This window comes from Miscanthus floridulus, chromosome 1 (assembly GCF_019320115.1).
Source record: "Miscanthus floridulus cultivar M001 chromosome 1, ASM1932011v1, whole genome shotgun sequence".
Classification (NCBI taxonomy): domain Eukaryota; kingdom Viridiplantae; phylum Streptophyta; class Magnoliopsida; order Poales; family Poaceae; genus Miscanthus; species Miscanthus floridulus.
The window spans coordinates 141,481,182-141,498,108 of NC_089580.1; the positions used below are offsets into that span (position 1 = coordinate 141,481,182).

At 42.3% G+C, this 16,927-nt stretch overlaps 2 protein-coding genes across 2 annotated transcripts; both read right to left on the bottom strand.

Annotated features, from left to right (window-relative positions):
- Positions 1-9,521: 9,521 nt before the first annotated feature.
- Positions 9,522-12,820, bottom strand: LOC136542636 (acyl-[acyl-carrier-protein] desaturase 4, chloroplastic-like). The gene is made up of 3 exons (XM_066535164.1): positions 11,607-12,820; positions 10,486-11,068; positions 9,522-10,395 (listed from the first exon to the last, which is right to left on the bottom strand). The coding sequence occupies exons 1-3, from the start codon at positions 11,717-11,719 to the stop codon at positions 9,802-9,804; spliced, it is 1,290 nt and encodes a 429-aa protein (XP_066391261.1). The 5' UTR covers positions 11,720-12,820; the 3' UTR covers positions 9,522-9,801.
- A 1,003-nt stretch (positions 12,821-13,823) lies between these two features.
- Positions 13,824-16,416, bottom strand: LOC136464343 (uncharacterized). The gene is made up of 2 exons (XM_066463304.1): positions 14,019-16,416; positions 13,824-13,885 (listed from the first exon to the last, which is right to left on the bottom strand). The coding sequence occupies exons 1-2, from the start codon at positions 16,198-16,200 to the stop codon at positions 13,824-13,826; spliced, it is 2,244 nt and encodes a 747-aa protein (XP_066319401.1). The 5' UTR covers positions 16,201-16,416.
- Between the last annotated feature and the right edge of the window lie 511 nt (positions 16,417-16,927).

Genomic DNA, 16,927 nt, shown 5'->3' on the forward strand with positions numbered 1-16,927 from the left:
GCCCCTAGAAATGATGGTGCTAGCAGTAGTAGTTCTAGGCCTAATCCCCAGGCAAAGATACAGAGAATTTCGGCAGAGTTAGCACAAGCTACTAGAGATAGGGCTTTGGATGCTATACAGGTAGGAGAATTACAGGATCAATTGAGGCGTCTCACCACCGCACACAGGAACTGCGAAAGCATGTTAGTTCGTATGGTGGAGGGACGAAATGAGGCTTGGCATAGGGAAAATGTAGCTAGAGCTAGAACTCATGAGCTAGAATTCTATGTAGAAGATTTAGAAGAACATAATACCTATCTACATGAGGAAATTCATAGGCTTAGCAATCTACTAAACCCGAATTATGAGCCTCAAGCTGATGTCATGGACCCCGGTGTCATCCTTGCCGATGATAACAAATCGAAAGAGGAAGAAGAAGAAGATCCTAAAGAATTAGTAATGATCAATGAAAGTGATGATGAAGGCGGTAATAATTCCGGAATGGATACCGAGTCTGAAGTTTGAAGTAATCATGGAAAAGAGTAGAGTTGTATAATAGTTAATTATGGTTAAGCTATGTATCTTGTTTTGGTACTTATAGGTTCTGGTGTTTATAGTAGTAAACCCTATGTAATGTGTCTAGAGTAAGCTTTTGTGCAATTCAATAAAGGCTTGTGAATAAAGTTTGGTTTGTTATGAGCAGATGCGTCGTACGCGGGGTTCGTATGTTCCTAGAACTTTGCAAGATGAGGATGGTATTCCAGATCCGCCACCAGTTCCAACAAATCTAGCTGATGCTATAACCGCACTTGTCAATGTGACAGCTGAAAATTCCCGTTTGCTTCATGAGATCGCTCTAAGTAATCAGAATCAGATGAAAGGAAACCGTGGTCGTCACCATAACAGATAGGAGGCTACATATGTTGACTTTATAGACACAAGACCACCAGTGTTCACCAAAGCAGATGAACCATTGGAGGCTGATGACTGGCTTCGAACCATGGAGCAGAAATTTGACCTTATTCTATGCACGGAGTATCAGAAACCTGTGTTTGCCGCCCAGCAACTTAGAGGAGTAGCAAGTGCTTGGTGGGCAAACTTAGTGGCTATGCAACCAGCTGGCATTCCAATAACTTGGGCTGAGTTCCGTACTGCCTTCAGAGCCCATTATATCCCTGAAGGAGTGATGGCGATGAAGCTAGATGAATTCCTTGCTTTGAAACAAGGAGATCAAACGGTGATGCAGTATGTGGGAAGATTCAATCACCTGTCACAATATGCATTCGAACATGTTAATACTGATGCCAAGAAGAAGAGGTGGTTTATGAGAGGTTTGAATACCAAGCTTATCAGGAACATATGCATAGTTGTCAAAGGTCGATGGACAGTGACAAGTGCATGTGGGTCCTATAATTTAGGAGGTTCTGCCATAGAGAAGCCCATGCAGGTTCTAGATACTCATGAAAGGGTGACTCGTAGGCGAGTAGTTAAGTTATACAAGGTAGTTTGGAGTAATTATAGTGATCGGGATGCAACATGGGAGCGGGAAGATTATCTAAAGGAAAATCATCTGACTTTCTATACTAAATGGTATGCTTTCCAAATCTTGGGACGAGATTTTTCTAAGGGGGGAGAGCTGTAACACCCTAGGTGTTTGGCTCCCACAAAATTGCATTTCATTTCATAAACATGTGCATCATCTACCTCATCATGTCATTGTTACTGAAACATGTATATGCAACATTTTCAATTATGTTTGTTTCATACTTGATTGCTTATGAATGGTAGTTAGTGCCACATGTAAATGCAACATGAGTTTCTCATACCTTGAAACATGGCAACATGGTAGTAATATGACAAGTTTAAAAATTACAACAAAGTCATGAAACAACTGAAACATGTATATGCAACATTAGAGTAAATTGAGTGTTTTGTTGTTTCATCACATGTGATACTTAGAAGTTGGTGTAGCACTTGTGTAGAGTGGTTAATTATGGTCTAATACACCTTAACTACACTTAGGGTAATTGATGGGACATTGTTCATGTGGACCAAAATGACTAAATTGCCCTCTAGGTGGAGGTTTGACTTTAGGATGACCTCTAGAGTGACTCTATTTGACTGATTAAAAAGTCCAACCTAGAGACCTTGCATGGATGTGCACCCTTTACCAAAGTTGTAGCCAATTTATCAAAGAACAAAAGTCTCAATATGACCATCTCATGAAAATGGCTAGAACATGCTCAAATAGGGCCCACAAGTCAGGTTTCCCTGCTGATTTCAGACTTAGAAAATTTTTTCAGTCAAAGTCCTGACTTACAGTTTCATGAGCCCCTCTTTGCGACCTTGTATCTCCCAATCCAGACCGAATTAGTCCAAGCCCCAATTGACAATGTTGTAGTACTCCTGTAGCTCTACAAATTTGTTGTTACTACCTACCGTTAACCCGGGCTGGATTACGAGCTATGAGGTGATGAAATGGTGCTGTCAGTCGTGCCACCGGACCTCGATTCAGCCGTTTCAGAAAATGTTCAGAGAACGCTGTGGCTGACCGGTTCAGAGGCTATCCACCGCGTGGCGTGCATGCTCTGCTAGCACCTCCACGTCGCGCGCCCGTGCTCCCAGATGAAAGCCAAGCCAGCGCCTCGCTCACTCCCTCTTCCTCTCGCCATTTTCCCCTCTGCCGTTCTCTTCCACACGAGCGCGGTGACTGGGAACACCGTGACGCCGCCGAGCCAAATCACCTAACCAAGCGCCATTGTTCGATTCCCCTAAACCTCAGCACCACCGTGAGCTCCTCCACGTCCTCGACCTCACCGAAACCTCGTCCTCGCCTCAGGTAGGGCTCACCGTGAAGGCGGCTCCACCGGGTCATCATGTCCGCCGCCGGCCGAGCTCGCACGTGGCTATGCTGCTCGAGCCTCTTACTGCCCCCTCTTTCCCTTGCTTTTGGTCCAGTGAGTGATGCTGATGCTCGTAGGGTAGACCATTAGGGCCGTGATGCCGTCGGCTCGCCAGAGCTGGCCAACCCGCGGCCGTGCGCCGCCATGGCCGTCGCCATTCCCCCTAGCCACCAAAATTACTGTGATTAATGGTACCCCTAGGTGCGCATGGGTGAGGTGAACACGCTGGTACCCGTGGCCTCGCCGGAGCTACCACCGGCGGCGAGCTGCCGTCGTCGTTCTTCTTCCCTCCCCTGTCTTTCTCTCTGACTAGCGGGGCCCGCTTGTCAGCAGCCGCGCGCAGGCGGGAGCCGACCTTGGGCCGCGCCGTGTTTCTGGGCCACGTTGAGTGTGCTGGCGTGCGCGTCGCGGGCCGCAGTGGCTTTCCGGGCTGGCCCAGCAGTAGTGGATAGGGTTTCCAATTTGTTTCGTTTTATTCTTTTTCACAGATTTGAGTACAAATTCAAAAATGTATATCTCTTGGTTGGTAGATCCAAATGATGTGGTTCCAATTTTGTTGAGTTCCTGGTAATGTCTAGTTTATATTAAAAATATAATTTATGACATGTTCTATTATGAAAAATGGAGTTGCTAATTATCTCTTTTAATCATGTGGGAAATAGGGGTAATTATATCTTTTTTCTGTGTAGCTCCAAATGGCATGAAACTTTTATTGTGTATTGCTCATACCATGAATAGCTTGTAGTTAAATTTTCATACACTTTGGACACTGTATGTAGGAGTTATGTAATTCTCTTGTTTGCATGAATGGATCTTGTGTGAATTTTCATAATTTTTCTATAGATCCAGTAAAGGTAAAATTTGGTGAGTGCTATTCTTATGCTAGAATGATACTAGGAAAAATGTGAAATCTGTTGCTTGACACTTTTCAATAGGGTTTCCTAATTATGGTAGAAATAGACCTGCCATCTGTTATTTTTGATACAGCAACTTCTGCTTGTCCAATTGCTTTGAAATTTTTATGGTAGTCTATGTGAAGCATGAGGTAGCTACTGTAATTTTTGTAGATTTTTCTGTATAGTTTTACTATATGTTGCTTTAATCACGTAATTAACTAAATAAATTAGAAAAGGACATTAAATAATTTATTTAGAAGTTGGCACTATACTTTCTGATGTTTCTCTGGTATGCACAACCAGTTGGTAAACTTGGTTTGGTCCAATTATGCTTTTGCATCATCACTAAATATTTAATTTAGTAAACCTGCCATTTCTGGACAGATTCTATGTTTACTTGAATTCGAATTGGTTAACGTAAGAATCATGCTTTGATGTTTATAAATGATTTGTAGAGAATTTCATAAGCTTTCCAGAATGTCCTCTTGCAAGTCATTTGAATTTGTAGAACTCTTGTTGTGATTGAATTAAGGAACTGCTCGTTTGCATATGAAACCTTAACTGTTGATTTAAGTATGCCTTTACTATTCCTAAGCTTATGGTAATATTCCTAGGTGTTAGGCCTTTAACTGAAGATGATCATCTTTATCTTAGGTTATGCAAGTTAGGTAAGTTGATCTTGTTCTTCGAGTTAAGTTAGATACATGTTTTAAAGTGATTTGAATAGAGCTATTCTTAATCGGTAAACGAGTGTCCAGAGATGTTTTCATTAAATACTTACTGTTGTCCATTCATCATGAGCATCATGTCATTCCTTATGCATCCATGATATTTATCTTGTGCATCTGCATCCAATAGGTGTACCGGAAGGAGTGACACTGCTGGAATTCGAGGAACCAAGCGGGGAGCAGCAGCAGCCAACACCGGAGGTTCAGGAGGTGCAGCCCTCGGGAGAAGTGCCAAACGAGGTCGCCGTTGAGTGCCCGGATCACCGTCCGTGCAACTTTGTGAAAGGCAAGCCCCGGAGCATATTAAGCCTCTTAACTTCTGAAATGCAATTAAAGTATTATTGTTACATATATATTGTTACATTAAGTTTAGGTGTTGGATGCAAACACTTGCTGCATTGGTTATCCAATCCTTATCCAGATATTGATACCCTGAATCCTATGTAGCTCAGGCTCATGTAGTGCTTAGCCCTGCTTAAACGTGGTAGAAGTCAGGAGATTTCCTGTCACCTGCGAGCTATAGGGATATACATATGGCACGGTTGGCTATATTTGCTATCGTGGAAAAGAACCTGTCTTAATTTAAATTGAAGACCGGGCGGAGGCTTGCCGGCTTGTAGTGACTCTGTCTGTGTCGCTTAAGGACTGCATCTTGGAGCCTTTCCTGTTCATGTTGAACGCATGCCTCTCTCTTAGTTGGTCGGGTCTAGAGACCGACCACGAAGCTGAGTAGCTCACCTCAGGCCGGGAGTCGATAAGTATAAAGTACGCCTCGGAAGGGAGCCGTAGGCGTGAGTCCAAGGGCAGGTGATTTAAAAGTCCTGATCGTCCTGGCAGAAGGGTAATCCCTGAGAGTGCTGGCGCTGATCGAACCCGCGAATTTGGTTCCTGAGTTGTCCAAAAGGTGACCCACGGCTACCCTTGCAACGTATGCCAGGGTGAGAGTTAGGAATACCCCCTCAGCTGAGTTGTAATTTGATTTGAGTCGCCATCTCTCACCGGTTAGTGAGAACTTGACGGGCTTATCTCTAAAGTAGATACACTAAATGACATAATGGTTTAGGAAGGATGGTATGATGATGACTGCCTTATTATACCTGCTATGGTTAATATTGTTTGCTCCTAATAAGTGAGTGCTCTAGTACATGTGCTAATCTAGTGGACATGTAAATGATGATAAACTTGATGCTAAGTTTAAATTGGTCACTATATTCATAAGCTCTTTTATGCAACTGCGTCAAGCTAGCCCACCTCATAAGCCTTGCATGACCCTTGGTGTCCTTTATTTCTGGTTTTGACGGGTAAGTCTAGCTGAGTACCTTCCCGTACTCAGGGTTTATCTCCCACCTGTTGCAGATGACCAGTTCTACTTTGGTTGCTGCAAGTATTGCCTTCTCCCGGCTGGGGATGAAGACTAGACCGTTTGCGTGGTCTCTCCTACTTCTCGTACCTGAAGATGCTTTTGGTGGGACATGACTAAGATCTGGCAATGTATTTGAAACTATGAAGTTATGTACTAAACTATGTTGCTTCCGTAAATTTGAACTTGGTTTGTAATATTTTATTTGAACTCTGATGGATGTAATCCGGATGCCACTTGTGAAATATTGTAACGAATGATGTGTTGCGTTGAATCACTACGGTCTTGGTTTGTATGTCGGGAGTTGTTTGAAGTCCTTCGTGATTTCCAGACTACCGGGATTATGGGAGCTTAAGTACAGGAATTTAATCACTTCGGTGATTGTTTTTGTACTTACGTTCTTATAATTTGGTCGGTTCTATTACAGCTATCAAGCAGATGTGAGTTAGAGGGCTCCCAAGCACTCTTAAGCATGGACACAAAGTCCCCTAGGTGCTCCCCCCACAGCCATGGTTGAAACCACCTTCTATTTATAGCCTCCATGAAAATAGAGCCGTTGTACCCCTTCACTGAGCACAGCTCGGGGCGACTGGACGCTCTGGTCAGATCGACCGGATGCACCCTGCCAGCGTCCGGTCAACGGATGCACGCCATGTGTCGCCTCCGTTCAACCTCAGTCGCTTGATCTCAACGGTCAAGTGATGATTGGACGCAGCACAGTGCCAAGACTGGACGCACTATAGTGAATGACCGGACACAGGACCCAGCGTCCGGTTACTTCGAGTAAGGTTCCAGTCATGATCGGACGCGTCCGGTTGGTCACGATCGGACGCAGCATCAGTGTCCGGTCGGTTCTCCTCTTCTTTGTGCTGCCACGTCAGTGGGACCGGACGCTGAACAGTGTTTAGCCAGAGTCCGGTCGCCTGCATCCGGTCAAGAGACCAAGGGCGGCCTTCACTGCGCGCCACTGACCGGACGTAGGACCCAACGTTCGGTCACTGCGTGACCGGCGTCCGATGCACTCTGTGAAACCCTGTCTTTTCTATACAGGGCGCCAGTGGCATCGTCGGACTAGCTGCACTCTATGGGCGAACACTCCACCGGTGAAGTTTCAAACCCTTGCTCCAAAGTGCTAAACACAATGTGTATCACCTTTCGCCTCCGTGTCTTCACCGAGTTGATCCACATCAACTCCAACTTCTTCTCTTTTGCAAATGTGCCAACACCACCATGTGTATGTGTGTTAGCTTTTCACAAACATTTTCCAAAGGATTAGCCACTCAACTTGTCACGCCACTCGATCCTAGCGACGATGCAAAGTTAGATCACTCGAGTGGCACTAGATGATCGATATGCAGACAAGTTTGCCCCTCTTGATAGTATGGCCATCTATCCTAAACCCGGTCATCAACTTCTCTACACACCTATGACCGGTGAAATGAAATGCCCTAGGTTATACCTTTGTCTTGCGCATTCCATTTCATCTCCTCCAATGTCGATGTAACACATGCACCAACATGATCAACAATGGTATGATCCACTTAATATCATCACGTGATCATATTGGTTCATCGATCTTGACTTCACTTGCTTTTCACTGTTGCCTTCGTCTATCGGCGTCAAGTCTTGCTCAAGCTTCACTGCCACGAGGTCCATCGCTCCAAAGCCTTCAACTTGCCCTTCACGCTTGCAACCGGTCCATCAAGCCAAGTCATGTCTTGATCTTCTCCACCTTGATCACATGACTCAATGTCATGTCTCATGTGTAATGAGCTCCTTCATCATCACATGTGTGAGCTTTGCAACATCTCCGAGCCATTTCCACCTTCATGGCATATGTTGCTCACACACATGTACCTATGGACTAATCACCTGTGTATCTCATATAAACACAATTAGTCCACCTAGGTTGTCACTCAATTACCAAAACCACACAAGGACCTTTCACTCGAGCTACCAACAAGAGCTGAAACATGGCATAACTGTCTAGCTAAATTGCGTGGAATTAATTGGCTAACAAAGCATCGTCGCACTGTTTTCAAACTTGAAAATCTCTCAAGTCTTGACTAAACTTGATTTCCAAGTTGCATTTATATGCTAGTAGAAATGTTAGCTAGCAATGTCATTTTCCCACCGCGAGTATTTCATTGCTATCTACAAGGTTCCTACTCCGAACTTTATTTCAGTGCCATGTATAAATTTCATAGTATTTTTGTCCAATAAAAATTAGCTTTAAACCCTACTTGATATTCATGAGTGGTGTAATAGCTTCTCATTCAACACACATTTTTTTATATCAACCATCTAAAGTTACAAAAGGTTATCTACCCCATTTGCTCATCATTTCTACCTAAGCGCTATACACCAGTCGTATTTTGTTTTTATTTGCAGAATTTATTTTTCCTATCATATGCGTTTTAACTTGTTAGCCCGAAAACTTGCTTTGCTACCCTCGCCCCCCCCCCCCCCCCCCCCCCCCCCCCCCCCCCCCCGAGGCCTTAACATCAGAGCTAGGTAAGCTCGTAACACCAGAGATGTTACAATAACCCACCAACCCATCATAACACATATGGATTGAGATAGGTACATAAGCATCCAAACAAGCTCTTAGGAAGAAATAATACCGCATACGCTTCCGATATTTTCTGTGCTGCTCGACTGCTCCCATCAAAATCCATGTAAAGGGCATCTGGAATGTCTTTTGGTTCTAAACCGTTTGGGGCTCTATATTTTCAAATACTCCATCGAATTTAAAATATATTTCATTTTGGAATTCCGACAAGTCAATGTTTTGAAAATTCAATCACCGGCCTAGATAGAAGCAAGTAAGTCAATATTGTCATTAAGATATATGATTCTGGATTCACCATCAGAATACTTTGTTTGCTAATGAAAGTTTTACTCTTTAGACATTTTTTTTTTTTGGACAGAAGGCTTCTTCCAGCTTCATGGAGACCAAAAACAGGGTGCTGGGGTTACCAGCTATTACAGGATAGAGTTGATGTTCCAGAATCAGGCCGCACATCACACATCATAAAGACGAGCCCAAACCCACTCTTAAGTTATTATAAGAAAAAAAAATCCACTCTAAGCGGCTTCACTTTTTTGAGGATATGGGAAAACATAGAATTTTTTAGATAATTAAAATAAAATCGACTTCATCTCTTATGACTAAGAGAATAAGATCACTTACTACAAACTTATGAAGCAACAAATAAATGCCATTCAAAACTCAATTCTAGCATTGGCCATCCAAAGGATGTCAGGATGACCTTTTTTTTGTCCAGCTCCTTTTCTCTCTCTCTTTGTATGTACCATACGCGAAATTTTTGGTAGTACTACTTTTTTAAAAAAAATAAAAATAGATCAGTAGGGTCCTTCCTCTCCTATTTGGCTATTTCTTAGGGAAAAAATGATCTTACAATTACAAGCATGCTATTACACGGCCTACAAGAAAACGTAATTGTCTTTGTTCGTTGTTAACTTCAACCATTTCACATAGTTGTAGGGAAGAATATAAGTACTCCCTCCGTTCCTTGTTTTTTTTTCCGATCACACAAAAGATTTTCGCATCTTTGTATTATTATGGTAGATAATAAGTATCTTAGCGGCGCCCTAAGGGTCAAAAAAGTTTGTACATGAACACTAGGACCAATGGATAGAGGCCGGCCGGCTCATTCACCTCTCTTTCTCCTCTTCTATTTTTTCTTGTCCCTCTTTCAATTTGAAGGAAGTCAGAGAAGTTTCACGTAGTAAGGAAAAAGACAAAGACAGACTTACATTTTCAAACTGAGGAAGTAGACGGCAACACAGCAGAGTAGATACAACGGTCTATATGACCTTCATGCAAGCAATACTCGATCGGTAAAAGAAAGCAAGCATGGATACAACACACGGCCCACGAAGAGTCTGAGTTTATTCCCTGAGGAAAAGGCTCAGCCCACCACTACGGCCCTGTTGAAGATCCAGCTGAACCGGGCCATGCCGGGCTCCCCGCGGGCCGCCCTCCGGTGCGCCAGCTCCTCCATCCGCCGGATCTTGGGCGCCAGCCCGCACACGTACTCCTGCGCGCGGCGGCCCTCGCCGGACAGGCCCCCGAGGTCCGCCACCCGCCACCGCCGCACGAAGTGCTCCACCATGTCGCCGTAGTCGCTCGCCGTGTACACGCCGGCGCGCTGCGCCACCGCGGAGAACCGCGAGAACAGGCTGTCGCCGCCGCCGTCGCCGTCGCCGTCGCCGAGGCCGTCCGACATGAGCAGGCCCGGCATGGTGACCTTCCCGAGCATGACGTAGGCCAGTGCGCGCACCATGCCGTCCGGGTCCACGTCGAAGAGCTCGGCGCTCGCCCTGGTGTACGCGGCCTCGTGCCGCCTCTCGTCGGCGGCCACCACGCCGCAGATCTTGGAGAGCGTGCGGTCGCCGTGCTTCACCGCGAGCCTCGCCGTGTGGCCGTGCGAGATGAAGGTGGCGCGCTCCTGGAACGAGGCGTAGATGATGCTGTGGTAGGGGCTCTTGGGCATCAGCATTTCCTTTAATTTTTTGAATGCATGGTTATTAATCAGTCGTTTAATCAGTTTAATTTTGAACATGAACATGCACGCGCACGCACGTATACGTACCATGCCGTTGCGGAGGAGGTGGTGGATGGTGACCTCCACCTGGCGCATGTCGACGCGGCCGGTGAGGTAGAGGTAGCGGTTGAGGAGGTCGCCGTGGCGGTTCTCCTCGGCGGTCCAGCCGCGCAGCCAGCGCGCCCAGGGGAGGGCGCTGGCCCCCGTGTCGTCGCCGACGCCCTCGGTGCGGTTGAACATGCTCTGGTACGTGGGCAGCGCCTCCTCCGTCACCATGTTGCCCACCAGGCACACGAGCACGTCGTCAGGAAGGCACGCCGCGGCGGCCCGCAGCTCGGCCAGCTCCTCCGTGAACGCCTTGTTGGCCTCCGAGCCGGCCGCCGCGGAGCGCGGCAGGTAGTCGTGCGGCTGCCAGGCGGACTCCACGGGCGTGAGCAGCGGGAGCATGTTCTCCGCCACCCACCCGTTGAGCGACCGGATGGCCTCCACCTGCTCCCGCGGCACCGGCGGCCACTCCAACTCCGAGCTGCTGTCGACCGGAGCCGAGGTGGCTGATGAGGCGGCCGCGCTCCATCTCCCTGCCACGCCTCTGCTGCAGCTGGATGATGAGCATGCACGCAGTGCGTGCACACTAGCAGGCGCCGGCATTGCACCCGGCCAAGAAATCGATCAGTACGTTCAGTTCGTTTGCGTGTTAACCTAACCAGTAGGCAGTAGCCAACCAAGCTAATTAAATTTCAGTGGCAACAATACTCATAGGTCTGGTTTAGATTGCAAGTTTTTTCACTCTTTCTCCATCACGTCAAATTTTTGAACACATGTATGGAGTATTAAATGTAGATAAAAAAATAACTAATTACACAGTTTGATTGTAAATTACGAGGCGAATCTTTTGAGCCTAGTTAGGCCATGATTGGACAATAATTGTCAAATACAAACGAAAGTGCTACGGTGCCAAATACTAGCACTTTCGTTTGTATTTGACAATTATTGTTCAATCATGGCCTAACTAGGCTCAAAAGATTCGTCTCGTAATTTACAATCAAACTGTGTAATTAGTTATTTTTTTATCTACATTTAATACTCCATGCATATGTCTAAAGATTTGATGTGATGAAGAAAGAGTAAAAAAACTTATAATCTAAACGAGACCCTATGTATAGGAGTACCTGGGTTGCGCAGGGGATAGAAGCCTGAGTGCTCCTCCGCTCGAGTAGTTGTTCCAGCTCAAGGAGCCGAGCTTCACTGTCACCACTGTTGCCAGCCCTTCCGACGCCATCATTTCTAGCTAGCTCTTGCTGCTTTTTGGCGAAGTGTGATGGATTGCCCGAAGATGCCTGCGTTGGCACCTCTATATATACTATGGACATGTAGGCCTGTTTGGCTTCGCAGAGCTCTAGCTCCATTAAAAAAACGGCTCCGGCTCAAGCTCCTTATGTATTCGTACTTGTCCACCTCTATTTTTATTTCTAAAAAGAAATATTTTATCATAGTCATCGAGATTCTGTACTCTATACCTATTTTTTCCGCACCGTGTTATCTCTATCCCATACTCTATACCCACTATTCCATATTTTATTCCACTCCTTCCCTCTTTCTCTCTTCGCGCTACAGTATTGCTACAGTATTTACCGTTCTCTCTCACGTGTGTCTGTGGAGTTTTTCTGTGCAGCCGGTACGCTCCCGGGCCATTTCTAAGGATCTTCTGCAGGCTGGCGAGACCAAAAGTTCAGCCGGTCGTGCATACTATGCTTGTGACAGTCCTACTCGGTACTCACCGTATGCATCACTAACTTGCTTCAGAACTAGACTAACCCGGTCTACTCCCTTGCTATCCCCAGCCACGAACACACAGGACTCAGGCTCTATCGTCTCCCCAGGCAGTTCCACCCAAGGGGAACACTTCTCTGCGCACACAGGGTTCTCTACAAACGCCACTATCAAGGCTAACACGAGAACAACACACGCAGAGGTTTCTCCTCTAGGGTCCCTAGCATAGAGACATCGCCCCATATGAACGAGCTTAAAGGAAGGCAGGGATTCAAATGGAAAAGCTTAATTCATTTCCACAGAGCAAGCTTACATACGGCTTTCCCTTTCGGGAAACCCCAAGCACTTAGCACAAACCTTAGGGATTACCTTACAAGCTCAGGATGATCACGGGGACCTCCTTTATTCTCTAATTTATAAAGTGGAGTGATACAACGGTAGTGGGTGATTACTATTCGTGGTGGATGATTCTCAGAGAGCTTCTGAGATCATGTCTTCATGTGTATGTGTGTGGGTGTGGAGTTGGTGGAGTGGGTGGTGGATGAGAGTGGGTGTCTGAGGCTTCGGTGGTTGTCTTCTGCTTGAGCATTCGATGATGAATGAATGCGCCCGGCGTCCCGCTTTATAGCATGGAGGGAGCGTCCTTCGTGCTTATCTTCTGGAGTTCCTTCGAGGCGAAGCTTCAATTATTTAATTGAGGAGCCTTCTTGCTTAAGGAAGCGGCCGACGTCTTCAATTATTATACTTTACTGTTGCCTGGACAGCTGGACAGAGAATAATTGTCCTAGCTACAGTAGTACAGTAGAGTGACTGTATATTCCTTTTGCGCTATCCTCCATCGCACGCAGATAGTATCCTTCTGAATATTCTTTGGTATGGTCTTCCACGCCCGAATGATTGATGTTGCAAACATCAAATCAAGGATAGGCATGCAGTATTATCTCCATGGCATGTGGCATGCGGTATTATCTCCATGGCATGTATTATTTTTATCTCTTCCCCCGGACAAATTGTTGATAAACCTTATCAACATAAGGGGTATATTTCTTGTATGACTATATTGTTATTGAACTGAGTCTATATTGACTCTTCAATATTTTCTTCGTTGTCCACTTCTTCAGGTTGCCATATTTCATACCAGGACAACAATTCACGATATTCTTTTCGTAATTGGCATTCTTTGCCATAACTTGGCTTTATTAATCTGCCAACTTCTCTTTGTATTATACTATATCTTCCATAGTATTCTCTCAAGAATACTTTTATTATTTTATTTTGGTACATCATATAATATTCAGGAGCAAACTTGGTATTTCCTTCTAATTCTTTTGCTTCACTGAAAATTCTCCAATTATCATGGTTCGTGTCTTTTACGAACAACTCTTCATAATTTTGCCATGAGTCTGAATTCCATGTAGTAGGAAATTTGTATGATCCCTTTGTAATATATATATCATGGCATGCTGGTCTTATTGGTTGTGTAAATTTTGGGGGATTAGAACAAAACTTAATTTTGTATCTACCTTGAATGCATGCTAATTTCTTACAAGCTTCTTTGATAGCTATTCCAAGGTCTGATTGGAGTATCTCTTCAAGTGTACCATATATATCATGAACTAATCCATGATCAATAATAGTCTGCAAAGATATATCATCTCCAATATTTCTTTGTATACTTCTGAAATATTTCAAATTTATATCAGCCTTCAATATTAAGAATCTTTGATGAGGCTTAACAATTAATTTATCATCAAAATGAAGTAAAGGAAAAGTATTTGCATTCACAATTATTCCTAGATGTCTTTCTTTACCTTGGTATAATTTCATAAAGTATTTTTGTATATCATGAAAGGTTTTGTAATGCCTTTCAGCATATTTCTTCCAAACTATATCTTTAACATCACGGGTAAAGTATGACAAAGTTTGTTCAGTCTTAAAACTTAATCTAGGAATGAGAAACTCTTGTGGAATATTATTTAAATATTTGTTTCTTTTTTCCTCTAGAATTACTTTCTTTTCTGATTGCACTTTATTTTCTTCATATATTATTTTAGCTTCTAAATTCTTTTTCATATTGCTTTGCTGTTTTAAACATGACATGCATGCTTGTCTTAAGCATAGCCTACATGTTGCTCTTTCTGCTGGATCTTGATAATATATGCAAAATACACATTTTATATTAGGATCGCCTTTTTTATGATCCCACTTGTGTTCATAGTTTATTTGGTCCATCATTTCTATTTTTAATCCTGCTAACTCATCAATTAAATCTAACTCTTCATCACTTGATTCTTTTTCTTCATCATATTCTATTTCATCTGTCTCTATAATTGAATATATTGATTCATCGTCCATTATATCATCATCACAGACTAAGATATTTTCATTCACACTATCTATTATTTGAACCTTTTCTTGTTCTTCTTGCTTATTGGAATACCTTTTCTTGTCTTTGTTAGGACATGTTTTGCTTAAGTGATCAGGAGAGTTGCAAATAAAGCATCTACATGAACTATCATAATTTTTTCTAGGATTATATCTTCTTACATTCCTTTTGTGGAGGAATGGTGCTCTATTGTCTGATCTTCTAAGGAAATAACGTCTCTTTGTCTTTACATTTCCTTTCTTATAATTCTTAGGATATTTTTTATTTCTAGATCTCTCTTCTCCATATGTCAATGGTATTTGAACTATTTTATTGCAGAAATTATAATCTGATTGCTTCATTGATCTTTGGGCTTGTATATTCGTGCATATTTTTCTTAACTGTTTGAAAACGAATGTTATAGCCTGAGAGATATTATATTCTTTACCAATAGTTTCCTTTTTATATTCTTCTAATATCATAGAACCTAAAGGCTCTGGTAATTTATTAAAATATTTTTCTACTATACCTTGGTTATAGCCTTGCTTGGCAGTAGTAGCATTATACAAATAGTGTTGAGAAAATTCTTTTATTCCTTTCCAGCTTGTCAGTGACAATTTTTCTATTTCTTTTAATCTTTCATTCTGTAAAATAGTAAATCCTAATTCAGGATCTTCACCTATTACAATGCTTGATATGATATTTGCAAAATTATATGGATTACTACCAGCCATTTTTAATTGGGCATAATGGTTAGGGAAAGCTTCTACCCATTGTTCCCATAAAACTTTGACTGATTCACCTAAAAATGTTTCTAAATATGTAATCATATCTTCTACTCTATTTCCAATATTATGCTGATTTTGTATATACTTTTGGACTATCAATCCTTTCCATATGCTAATTATATTTGACCAATCTATAGGATCATGTGCTGCTAAATTTAGTATAGCACCATCACTTTTATAATTCTGGAATTGCACCTTCTTTTCAAATTCTCTTCTTTTTGAACCCATATGCTTATATTGTCCAGGTATATATCTATATGCAGGTTCTTTTTCTGGAGGCCAAGTTCCTGGTTGTCTAGTTGGTCTCTCACTTTCTCCTTCTATCTTTATTTCAGGACCTCGTCTTCTTTTTGATGTACTTGGATCTATTTCCATTGCTTCTATGGCATTATTTTTAGGTAACTCTTTATTTTCTAAGGGGTTTATGAGAGTTATTGAGTTATTACTGCATATCTCAATTGTATCTTCATCCTCTTCTTCATAGCTTTCTAGGAAGAGCTTATTATTAATTTCCCATTGCTCATCTTCGCTTATATCATTATCTTCTATGTCATTTATCTTATCCTTGCTATGTTCTAATTCTTTTTGGACTTCTTTTACCCTGTTATCTATTTGTTTTGACACAAAGTCATTTTTCTTTATTGGAATGCTAAGTTTCTTAGCATTTAATTCTCTATCTTTCTTGATATTTTCAAGTCTACATATTTCTCGTCTAAAGTAGAGTTCCCTTTCTCTTATAGCAGCCCATTTGCATATCATGGAGGTTTTATATTCATCATGAATTTTGCTTAGCTTTTGCTTATAATGATTTATTTCATTATCTATATCTAATTTTTCCATAAATTCACATATGCTATGCCTTCTATTTTCTTCTACTTTTGACTCTGAACTGGATGCTTCTAAATCATCTAAACTTTGTTCTTTATAATCTACAAACCTAATACTAGTCAACCCTCTATTATTTTCATAGCTTATGTAATCTTTAGGTTGTTTTAAAATTTTTGGTTCTATTAATGAGCTTATATTCCATTCTTCTCCTGCTCTTTCTTCAGAACTTATTTTAAGAGGACTCATAAATTTTATTCCTTTAGATTGCATACTTTCTACAATATTATTCACATTTACCTTATATCTGGTTCCACTTCTATTGGTTAACCTTCCTATAAATTCTATGCTTACTAATAAATTCGTTCCTTTAAATTCTTCATATCCTTTAGTTTGAAATCCGAATGCCATCTTATCTATAAATTCTTTAACTGGCATTATTAAGTCTGGAGCTATATATGTTATCAACATATTTTCATTCATATCACCTTCTAAAAATCCTAATGCTGCTTTATTTATTGAGTCCCATCTTTTATCTAATAAAGTTATTAGAACCTTGGTTCCTAATTTTTTCCTTGTCATTCCTTTAATTCCAATTATATACATTCCCTGATGTATATATTTATACCCTGAATATTTTAAAGCATTCTCAAATTGTTTACTAACAATTCTTAGCAGAACTGGTTCTGTTAATACACTTAATTCTACTTCTCTAGATATTCTATATAATCCATTTTTATTT